The following is a 12,361-nucleotide window of genomic DNA, read 5'->3' on the forward strand; positions in this document are numbered from 1 at the left end:
CATCATTTGGAAGAATCTTTAGGTTCTTTAATGGATGCCCATTTGAATTTTCTATAATTCGCCTCATCATTATAGATCCAGGATGTCCTGGTCGATCATGCCAAAGTACGAAAGTACTGCAATTAGTAAACTTCTGATTTACAATAGAATGTGCCTCAATTGCACAAATTTTTGTCCAATATAAGCCAAAAGATAAAGCAGGGAACTTTTCTATAACATATTTCTGGTCCGAGACATTCTTGGTGATACCAAGATATTCAAGATTCATCTCATCCATTATCTTATTATGATATCCATTTTGACGGATATCTTTAAAACTCAATAAGTTCCTTCGAGACTTAGGAGAGAACATGACATCGTTTATAATGAGTTTTGTTCCCTTAGGCAAAATTATGATGGCTTTTCCGGAGCCTTCAATCAAATTAGTACTACCAGATATCTTAGTAACATTTATCTTGCCCATGAGTAAATGAGAAAAACACTTCTTGTCTTTGAATATCGTGTGCGTTGTAGCAGAATCAATCAAACAAATGTCTTCACAATTGAATTTTAATTCAAACTCATTTTGAGAGATATCCATATCTTCAAATGACATACATAAATAAAAGTAATAGTAAATATTACTACTATCATTTGAAAACCAAAATGTTTAATATATAAAACCGGGAATAGGCACAAAAACGGGAATAGACTAGTACTATGATTACATGATTTTTTTCTAATATGATAAAAACGAGAATAAACATAAAAACAGAAATAGAATAGTACTACGATTACATGATCTTTGTTTGATTACTACTACAAATTAGAAAAAACTAAAATTAAGCAAATCAATTATCCTTAACAACAGATCCATCACCAATCAAGTGATCTATTTTTCCTTCAAGGTGCTCGTAAAAATCGGCCACATCCAAGTGAGTAATATCAACTTGATCCTCGGAGATAAAATTAGCTTCAGGATTTTTCTCTTTCTTCTTTAGTGATTCTTGATAAAGCTCAACCAAGTGTTTTGGTGTATGACGGTACATGACCAGTGTCCTCTTCCATCGCATCGGTAGCATCTATTTTCTGAGCCACTTGTTTCTGCCACTTCGCACTTCTCATCTTTCTTTTTCCCCTTCTGGTGGTGATTCTTCTTTGATGAATAATTAGCCCCAGGGGAAGAATTTTGACTACAACCACGACCACAACCACGACTATGACCACAACTGGGGCCACGACCTTTTCCGTGTCCAGAGTAGTGGGAGTGCACCTCATTCATTTCAGGGAATGGGGTAGTGCCAGTAGGTCGATTCTCATCTTCATTAACAAATCGTTATTTTGTTCAGCCACGAGAAGATGAGAAATCAATTCAGAATACTTCTTGAAACCTTTCTCTCGATATTGCTGCTGCAGGAGCACATTCGAGGCATGAAAGGTGGAGAACGTCTTTTCCAGCATATCAGAATCACTAATTGTTTCTCCACAGAGTTTCAATTGAGAAGTAATTCTGAACATTGCAGAATTGTACTCAATAATTGACTTAAAGTCTTGTAACCTTAGATGAATCCAATTATACCGTGCTTTTGGGAGGATGACCATCTTCAGGTGATCATACTTTTCTTTCAAGTTATTCCATAAAATAAGTGGATCCTTGATGGTGAGATATTCAATTTTTAACCATAAAATAAGTGGATCCATAACCAAAAAAGAAAACAAAAACAAGATCCAGAATGTTATAAAACTATAGAATTGAAAATAAATAAGAGAAGCAAACTAATAGCCTTATAGAGAGGAGGGAGAAATTGTATTTCACTTTTTGATGATGTTATAAATGAGAAGGCAAAGGTCCCTATTTATAGAAGAATTTTGTCCCTCAATCTACAATATTCAACTTGTGCAAATTGATTTACAATTTGCTACAACTACGCTACAACTAAGATACAACTAGCAATTGCAAATTGTATTAATCACTTTATGAACAAGTGGTACAAGTTACACTTCTAATAGTACATCCAAATAACAACTTGCCAAGAAGTTTATAACACATAACCTTTATTGTTGTTTGAGTGAATAATTCCAGAATTAAAAAAGAAAAGAAAAAAAATAAGCCCTTTTTACTCAATGATAACGTAACGTAATGGTAAGGCGTAAGTCATCAGTTCAAACCCGATAAGGAACTTTATAAAACTTCAATCTAGTATTCATATTATATGTGATATCATGTATTTTCTTGAGAGAATTAACAAATTTCTGGTTTCGCCCTACAAGTAACTGATGGACAAATGGTTGAGTAAGTACTTACTAAAAGTACCCATCAATGATTAACACCAAATCCAAAAAATATGTTTTTGATTAGAGGGTATATATATGAATATATTACGCGTACCCATCAATAATTTTTTTCCCAGTGTACCCATTAATGATTAACACCAAATCCAAAAAATATGTTTTTGATTAGAGGGTATATATATGTATATATTACGCGTACAGATCAATAATGTTTTTCCCAGTGTACCCATCAATGATGAACTCTTAATATTTGGACAATCAGAATAAAATCAATGGTACCAAATATCAAGTGTTCAATTGCACAAACCTGGATCAATTACAGATCATTATCTTCTACTATAACATGTTATCATATCATAAACATTATTATCACTATAATTTTCTTTCTTTCTTAAAGAAGAAATGCCCAAGTTTTACTATAGCAATTCCTTGGCGTTGACAATTTATTACTAGTAGTATTAAATTAGGGGTTTGCCAGCGTTCTCTTTTCTACAGAAAAAAGTCATCATCTCCCTTTGCCCTCAAACTACGCCTGTAAATTTGTGCAAATTACTTTATTCATAAGATTGCTTACATGTAAAATTATGACGTGTGTTTAAAATAAAATAATAATAGTAATAAAGTCAAAGGCCCAGGACGGCAAGATAACCTGTATAGTCAACATGATCTACTGTTAAAAAAGTCAACATGATTAACTGTCTTGTGAAACAGAAAAAATATTGCATAAAGACAACAATCTATGTTATGATTAATCAAGAAACTGGTTTCATAAATGCTCAATTTATTCTCATTAAAACGTCAATAAATGTCTAAATTATAAATTAAAGACTTCATTAGCATCACTTGCATGTGTATTTCGAGTTTTAAATTGCCACTTAGGCTAAATTTAGAAACATTAATTATAATTCTATTTTTAGAAATATTTAATTGGCTTTTTTATGTATTTGACTAAGTTCATGTTCTTAAGTTGGAAATTTGAATTCAAATATATATAACAAATAAGGATTGTGGTGGGATAGATATATTCCCTCCACCGCAATCAACGTACAATCATGTAAAGAAAATGCATGAATAAAAAATGGTTACGTTGCTAATAACATTAAAGAATGTATAATATTGTATATGATCAATTATTTGGTGATGATCATGAATTATGATATATCATCACTAGCTACGTACGTAGAATGCTTCTGTTGTGGGGGAAGCACTCACAAAGAACATTGAACTTGTTTTTAAAATTAATAAATATCGTGGCACCGTCCATTTACTAATTACCTTACTCTCAACTGTCGCAATTACTTTTATTGTTCTTTAATTTTAAATATTTGACATTGAATAACGGAAGACCATTTTTAGCTATAAAAAGGGTGTTGGCAATATTTTCTAGACCATCAAACTGCTACAATCTCTCTTGTTGTTAGTCTCTATTTTCTAATTTAGTCTCTGTTTATTCGTTGTTGTTTGTTACTTCAAAATGACTACTATTCCGGTGATTGATTTCTCAAAGCTTGATGGAGAGGAGAGAGCCCACACTTTGTCTCAGATCTCCAAAGGCTGTGAAGAATGGGGATTCTTTCAGGTACTTTCGCAATATATTTTTTTTGTTGCGAAAGTTCATGCATGGATATCTCTAATCAAATCGTAGGGGATCAATTCCAACGAGCCTTTCAAACTAGTACTATTAGTAATCGACTCTATGGCTTTTTCAATAAACGCTGGTTTTTCGATCAAGATTTGAATGACTTTCTAGTCAGAAAATATGGCTTGTGTTTCTATAATTTTCTTTCTATCGGGGTGATCATCTAATTAAAGGTGTATAAGTAAAAGGAAAGTAATTTCTTGATTTCTCTCTTCCACCCAACTCAAGAATTCAACCCCTTCTTAATATTGATAACATTATGCTGACCACACCCATGAAAATGGGCCTTTAAACTTAAACCTACATTTTGGTAGTTAAAAAAATGTGCATTCATCTTTTTTTCAAAATCCTTTTCTTCTCAAGTCCGGATAAAAGAAGAGGATTGCAGTCTGCTGATATTCAGCGTAAAACCAGTCAATTTATGATCAATTCTTAACAATGACGACTTGGTCGATGAAAATTCATATAGCCGATATTCCAACTTGCTTATAACTAAGGCATAGTAGTATTAATTATCATTGTTGTTCATTTTATAATTAATGTGAATAAACTACCAAGTGGGACAATTTGTGCATGCAGTTGGTGAATCATGGAATTCCAGTGGAGCTGCTAGAGAGGGTGAAGAAGGTGGCTGCAGAATGCTTTAAGGTGGAAAGAGAAGAGGCTTTCAAGAACTCAAAACCAGTCAAGTTGCTTAATGAGTTGGTGGAGACCAAGAAAAATGGCAAAGTTGAAAATGTTGATTGGGAAGATGTTTTCCTTCTCACTGATGATAATGAATGGCCCTCCAAGACTCCTCAATTCAAGTAATTAAGAGTATTTTATAAATTTCCAAACACTAAATATACATCTCACAAGTCTCAATTTTTTAATATGTTTTCCCCATTTTTCATGATCTCTTCAAATGTTTTGAATGAGTAAAACAAAAACAACATTTACATTTTAATATCCTCATTTTTCATTTGATTTAGTAAATGCAGTGTTGGTTGGATTTACGAGATGTTGATATATCCATCCACTTTTCTGTTAAATTCAGGAAAATTATGGATTAGTTTCACCTAGGAAACTAAATTTTATTCACCATAAATAGAAAACTTATAAAATTATTTTGTGTTACATTACTGAATTTTATCTACTACTATAACAATAAGGTCACAAAGCTTTTTTAGTCACATTAAAGTTCTTAACTTTACCCTCTAAAACAGAAAATCACCTTGATGGATCGTTATAGTGGCCGGGTAAAAATTCAATTACTTCAGCTGTTCAGCATGACAAAATAATTGTCAAATTTTACTGTTATAATGGAAAAAGTTAGACACTTGAAATTAACTCGGAAAATTTGTAGCATGATAACTTCTGAATTCATGACAAATTTATCTGATTTTATAAAATAATAGGGAAACGATGAAAGAGTATCGATCCGAGGTGAAGAAGCTAGCAGAGAGAGTTATGGAAGTGATGGATGAAAACTTACGTTTACCAAAAGGTTACATTAAGAAAGTCTTCAATGAAGGTGACAATAATGGTGCTTTTTTTGGGACAAAAGTGAGCCATTACCCACCATGCCCACATCCAGAAAAGGTGAATGGGCTAAGAGCTCATACTGATGCTGGTGGTGTCATTTTGCTGTTTCAAGATGATCAAGTTGATGGCCTTCAAATACTCAAAGACGGCGAATGGATCGATGTTTTGCCTGTCCCCTATGCCATTGTTATCAACACAGGTAATCATTCTTTTCTTCAAAAGACACTACAGTCAAACCTCTTTATAATAACATCGTTTATTTTGATATTTTTTTATTTACCCTCAACATTAATATAGTGAGCCTTCAATGAAAAGAGAGTAATGTGCTAAAGATCATCAAAACATAAATTAGTCAAATAAGTCTAGTTATTAATATGGCGTGTCAAATAAAAATAAAAAAAAAAAGATTATTTTAAGTTGGTAACCTGGTAAAATAGTAAATAACATGTCATTAGAGGTTACGCTAAACTATATGCTGATAGTATGAAATTTTTTTACACTATCAACATATAACTTAAATCCATTTTAATATTTATGCATCATATATAGAGGGACATTTCTAATGAAATTTGTCCCTAGGTTGTAGTGTTAACGTAAGGGATCCATTTGAATCCATTAATTTTGGCTCAAACTCTATACAAATAATCATGGATTTGCCTATGCCCCGGAAAAGTCTAAAATTAAGATTAAGGAGGGAAGACGGACAAAAAGCACAAAATATTCATGTTCAAAGTCATTATTTAAGCTCAATTGACTATTGAATTTGATTTTCCTTCTCTATATAGGTGATCAAATTGAAGTGCTTAGCAATGGGAAATACAAGAGCATTTGGCACCGTGTTTTGTCAAAACCAGATGGAAATAGGAGGTCCATTGCTTCATTCTATAACCCTTCATTGAAAGCCACCATTGCTCCTGCACCAGAGCTACTTGTGGATGATCAGAAGGATATTAAGAAAAAAGAAATGGAATTAACTACTACTTATCCAACTTTTGTGTTTGGAGAATACATGAATGTTTATAATGAGCAGAAGTTCCTTCCTAAAGAACCAAGGTTCGAAGCTGTGGGAGCAGTGTGAACAAGTCTAATAATTATTTAGATTAATTTTCAAGTTTGTTGCTAGTATTTTGGTCGGGATGTTTCAACCTTTGGGATGTTTCAACCTTCATATATATAAATAAATAAAGTCAGTACGTATTAATTTTGAGTCTTCCTTTTGTTCAAGAACTAAACTCTACTCGGTTCATTTTTACTTGTCACATTTCGGTTCTCGGAAGTCAATTTGACTAATCTTTAAGCTAAATTAAATTAGATTTATTTAATATTTTAAACTAAAATATAAATATTCGAAAACTATACGAAAAAAAATACTATAAGCTGCAATTCTTCTCATATTAATATGATAAAAAAAACTATCATCTTAAAATGTTGATCAAAGTCTATAAAGCTTGACTCTCGAGAAACAAAACATGACAAGTAAAAACGAACTGAAGAAGCATTTAACTAATCAACTTTAAGTTTGATGTGATGTTTTTTTATCTTCGAACTAGCTTTTTGACTATATTACTTACTTAATACTTTGATGTTTTATTCCACGATGGCTTAAAGATAGTACATATCTGTACTTAAGACGTACTTGTTCAATTCAATGAAGACATAATAGTTGTCTAATCTCACTCCATGTTTTACGAGACTAGTATTCTTATCCGCGCGATGCGCGAAAAGCATTGAAAAATATATTTATGACAAATTGTAATCCAACTCATTTAATTACATTGCATCATATAATATTTCAACAAAATTCAATTCTCAACTAATTTTTTAATGCGACCTACTTAATAACAAAATCTTTAAATAATAATATTTTATTTTATTTTGATCAAAATTATATCACCATTTTTTATGGGTAAAAATCATTCTTCGCTCTAATTTTGCTTTAAAAGTCAAACACCTTCAACGGACATTGGAAACACCCCCCCCCCCCCCAACCACCCTCCACCCCAAATCATTGAACTTTTACCTTCTTTGCCCATTCCGAAAGTACCGAACATATATTACGGACTTAACTGACTTATAGATAAACGAAGTAAAGAAAAATAATTTTTCAACATATGTATTTTTGATAATTGAATAACATTTTACTTAGAAAATTTGTTCGTATATATAAATTTGATAATAGTTACCAAAACTTAAAATTTCATTAATTACTTAATTGAGAATGAAAGGGGAAAACATTTAAACAGATATTTAATGCTTGTAATATAAAAGAATAATTATTAAAAAAAAGATATATTTTATAAAAATTCTGTAATGATTCAATATTATACTTTAAATGAATTCAAAATATGATATAGCTTGAAAATATTACATTAATGGTAATCAAACCTGTAATGATTTTATTTTACAATTATTATTTTTAATTATTTACCCATTTTAATCTGTATGAATATTCTATATATATATATATATATATATATATATATATATATATATATATATCAGTATTCAAGTCATTAAAATTAAAATTATTACTTCTATCTCATTTCTTCTTTATACTAAAATGAACTTTTTTCGTTTAATTAAATAAAAACCAACTACACTCAATTAAAATGTTTATATTTCAAATCAAATTTAAAATATAAATACATTATAAAAAATTAACTACACCACCACGTCATCGCATTACAGTCCATAAATATTACCAAAACTTAACATGTGGTTATGGAAATTAAGGAAAAAAATTTCTTAAGCAATTGACAAATGAATGAACTTGCAGCGAAAAAAGTAAAAGTAGATATATGTTATCATGTATTCCTTATCAAATACTTATATTTACACTGCGATTAACTTCTATTCGTATAATATTTAATATTCAATACTTATTTTTCCATTCTTTGCCTATATATCTTTTCAGAGAAAATATATGTTCCTTTTTTATAATAGTATCATCATTTCTTGCCCAAAACTTTGAATTTACTTCTTCTTTTTTTTCAAATTCTTTTTCGTTGCCTCCTTCGCTTTAAATTGGTGATTCCATTTTTAACATTGAGTTTATGAAGAGCACTAAAAATGATAACACATCAATACTTGAACCTCAAAGATCAACCTGATTAGTTAGTGAATATCAAAAACATTTTTTGAATCATATGTATCCAAGAGTTCTTGGAGATAACAAAGAAAAAGAAAAGATGAAACCTATTTTTATTTTACCTTTTATTCAATGTTTCACAATTGATTTAATTGGCTTGGTTAGTAGTACTGTGAAGAGTATCAATAAGACTTGTTTGCATTTAAATTAATGCGTAAAAAAAGCTTTTGAGATAAATAAATAGCAAAAACAAATATACCACATCGAAGTCATAAGAAAATAATTCACCAAAATAAACGAAAACAAAGAAGATAATTGGGAAAGATAATAAATACACACACATTAATAAAGAAAGTAGTTGAACGCATATGCTCCTTAAGTCACTGGAAAAAGCATTGTTAACAATGGTTGCAACTTCTTAAACCTCAGATTATATAAAAAGTCAAATTTAATTTAAATCTAGCTAGGCAAGTAAATTACAGGAATTGTTAATTGAGACAACATTAACCAAAACAAATACATCAATATTATTAGTGGCGATTCAATGATTTGGAGTTGAAATCTCATTCCACTTAAAATTTAATTTAAATTCAAATTTAATATCATATCAGTTTGTTAGAAATATTTTTAAAAACACAATATATATTTGAAAAGATAAAACTCTAGGACATTCTTATCTTTTATTCTACGTATTTAAGTTGAAAAGAACAATTTATACAGAAGGATCCCTTCAATGTTTTTTACACTAAACATATTTGAAATAGAAGAAGATAGAATCGTGATCAACAATTCTCTGTCACATCATCATCACCACCTGCATAATATTAAATTATTAATGGGGTTGTAAAATTATTATATAAAAAATATAACTTAAATTCTAGTATAACTATATACATTTCAAAATTGTTCAACTATATATGTATAGGTATATATCTCTAGGTGCACATATTAATAATCTGCATTTCTCACAGGTATCCTCTAACAGTGGCTTCTGCACATGCATACTGTTCAACTTGGATTACAATCTTAAGGAAATTTTATATTTGCTTTGCTTGTTAACTTCTTAGTTTCCATTTGGACGAACTAAGTAACTAACTGCCTCTTAGATCATTGTTTTTGAAATTTAATTATTTTTCATAAAAATTGTCTGCATGTTCTTGTTTATCAAAAAAGAAACATATGGTGAAGTTTGTGTTACGATGATAAATCTTTGTGAAATCTTGTCACTTTCTTGTCTATCAGTAGATAGTTGCCTATCAGAAGGTGATTTAGGCTTTCTCCAGCAGTGACATGCGGAGCTTATAATTTTATGACTCGGCTAAATTTAATATTTCGATCTGAAATATAATTATATAAGTGAAAAATATCTTAAAAAAACAACAAAATTTACTTCTAAATTATAATTTCAAGTACAATGAATTAAGTGCTAAGAACCTTAGAAGTCACACACAGGATCTGTCTCTGTTCCTGTTAATCTAGTAGCCCTGCAAAACCACGATAATCAAGATAAGTTCACAAAATAAAAATGCACTGAAGAAAAACATGAACCTCATAAGTTAGAACTGATATATATATATATATATATATATATATCATATAATAGATTAACTATCAATGCAAAGTAAAACTGAGAGAAGAAAGAACTGCGTGCAATTCATTCCTTTCTATTGTACTCCATTATTTATATATGTGTATTGCTATGCATTTGAAATTTGAATAAGTTGTTATGCTAATCTAATAAGCTAAGATAAGATATGATAATGTTGTGTGGTTAAATAAGATAAATCCTATATAATTTAAGTTGTGGATTAAAATCCAAACTCTGAATTCTTTTACCTCAATTTTAATTCTTTATCTTGATAAAGTTTCTTTTTATCTCAACTTAAATATTTTTTATATTTTAATTTAAATTAAACTTAATTTTCTAGTCTCAATCCAAATACTTTTATCTTTAAATTCAGATTCAAAATTAATTTCAAATTCAATTTTTTTCTTATCTCAATTCGATATCTTTCCAATCAATTCAGATTTTTAAATTCAAAATAGTTCATCATTGTTTTCCATCATTGTCGTGTTATACAAAAACAATGCAACATATTTATCTTTAAGTTTCGGATTATGAAATACTATTCTTTAAATGGCACTTACTGCTGCTGCTACTACTACTACTACTAAGTTCAACTTTGAAAATATTTTTTTCAAATATCGTGGAAAGATAAAACATGTGCCCAAAAGGTCTTTTTATTTAACTTTATTCAAAAAGAAATTTTACAAAATTCCGTTATACACCAAATGTTAAATTTAATCATGCCTACGTTCTAATTTTAATGTTTAAACTTTAGAATATATTTATCTTCAAATAAATTTTAGATTTAAAACTTTAGAATATCTTTATGTTCAACTCAAATTCAAAAAAACATTGAATTCCAAATTAAATTGAAATTTAACATCTAATTAAGGTAGATATATATTCTTGGATTCTTGGGTTTGTTACCTCTCTAGGTAAGGTTTTGAAATTTGAATATATAGATTCTGATTTAATCTATTTAAGAAATTATTCAAATTCAAAAAAGATCTTTATCTTCAAATAAAATATTATTAATGATATTAATTTCATACTAACTATTCTATTACATTATCTATGTATCTTGTCTTAAAATTGCCAAGTGACTTGTTTTTAGCTTGCCACTTGGCTTAACCACATTGCTTGTACCTCTCCTTTTTTATATATATATATAGATATAAAAGCGAATGATGAAACTTTAGTTAGTTTTCATTGGGATCCATAAATAGAAGTTAATTAAATATCAGGCATCGAAAGAGTAAGCAGGGAAATTAATTAGAGAGTGTTGACTAGCAAGGTGTGTACGAAAGGAAGCGGATTAGTTATTTCGTAGGTTTTAAGAGCATTTGACTAATCTCTGATCTCTCGTCTTTGGCTTTGGCCAACTAAACAAAACAAACTCACCATCATAAATATATTGGGCATTATGATTTAAATAGCCAAAATAATTTCACTATCCTAAAATTTAAAGGCAGCTCTTGAGTTCTGTGTTCACGAAATAACTACATTTTTCAGTTTCTTTTCCATTCTGCTACTACTTAAAAGCAATTAAAAAATATTCAAAAGCTTGACCGAACACTAACTGTCCGATATAAGCACCTTTTTTTAAAAACAAAACACTTCTAGTTCCCTAATAGCTTTGACTAAACAAACTGTAAGCGCGAAAGGAAGAATATTGTGAGCCAGTAAACTCGAAGAACATCGGAAAATATTAGAGCAGCTCTAGAACTGGGATTAATAGACATCAAGGAAAATAACAAGAGCAAAGCTTAAGGATTGAAAACATTGAATTCTCGAGTTCCTCACAATAGGTGGTCCTCAACATAGAATTCTCCAGAAATATGCTCCGGTATTATTAGCTCAATGTAAAAGGCATAAAAAGTTTGTTGTTAAAAACAGAAAGGAGGATAAAAACTGACAAAAGCCTACCACATTTGTTTTTAAGACAAGGGAACCGCAGCCGCTACCCTTTGGGTGCCACAAGGTAAACCTCAGTCATGTGCAATAGCTCACAAACCACACAGGAGAGATAACCCGGACTAGGTAAGCCCTGTGCGACGAGCTCGACTCAGAAGGCAAATCCCTTGCTGTCGTAGCAGGGGGTTCGAACCTGAAACCTCCCATTATGGAAGCCCCATGCTCAACCAACTGAGCCACCCTTGCGGGTAAAAGCCAACCACATTTTAATCAGGTAAGTTGAGAAAACTTCAACAAATTCTTGACGAAGTTACATCATTTGGGACCATGACCAAGAAGCAGAAGTATCTCAACCAGA

General features: G+C 30.3%; 2 protein-coding genes across 2 annotated transcripts; one reads left to right on the forward strand and one right to left on the reverse strand.

The window, feature by feature from the left end:
• Nucleotides 1-1,257: 1,257 nt before the first annotated feature.
• LOC132615496 (uncharacterized) lies at nucleotides 1,258-1,680 on the reverse strand. The gene has a single exon (XM_060330103.1). It carries the CDS (start codon nucleotides 1,678-1,680, stop codon nucleotides 1,258-1,260), a length of 423 nt encoding a protein of 140 aa, XP_060186086.1.
• Nucleotides 1,681-3,665: 1,985 nt separating this feature from the next.
• On the forward strand, nucleotides 3,666-6,644 carry LOC132611799 (1-aminocyclopropane-1-carboxylate oxidase 5-like). The gene is made up of 4 exons (XM_060326190.1): nucleotides 3,666-3,850; nucleotides 4,490-4,716; nucleotides 5,308-5,633; nucleotides 6,220-6,644. The coding sequence occupies exons 1-4, from the start codon at nucleotides 3,746-3,748 to the stop codon at nucleotides 6,510-6,512; spliced, it is 951 nt and encodes a 316-aa protein (XP_060182173.1). The 5' UTR covers nucleotides 3,666-3,745; the 3' UTR covers nucleotides 6,513-6,644.
• Nucleotides 6,645-12,361: the final 5,717 nt, after the last annotated feature.

This window comes from Lycium barbarum, chromosome 1 (genome assembly GCF_019175385.1).
Source record: "Lycium barbarum isolate Lr01 chromosome 1, ASM1917538v2, whole genome shotgun sequence".
NCBI lineage: Eukaryota > Viridiplantae > Streptophyta > Magnoliopsida > Solanales > Solanaceae > Lycium > Lycium barbarum.

What these genes read in the sequence shown, in the direction of transcription:
- LOC132615496 (XM_060330103.1), bottom strand. Translation starts at nt 1,680, where the DNA reads ATGGATCCACTTATTTTATGGTTAAAAATTGAATATCTCACCATCAAG.
- LOC132611799 (XM_060326190.1), top strand. Translation starts at nt 3,746, where the DNA reads ATGACTACTATTCCGGTGATTGATTTCTCAAAGCTTGATGGAGAGGAG. An exon ending in AAGAATGGGGATTCTTTCAG is followed by an intron (nt 3,851 to 4,489) that starts GTACTTTCGCAA and finishes TTGTGCATGCAG; the next exon opens with TTGGTGAATCATGGAATTCC. An exon ending in TGCCATTGTTATCAACACAG is followed by an intron (nt 5,634 to 6,219) that starts GTAATCATTCTT and finishes TTCTCTATATAG; the next exon opens with GTGATCAAATTGAAGTGCTT.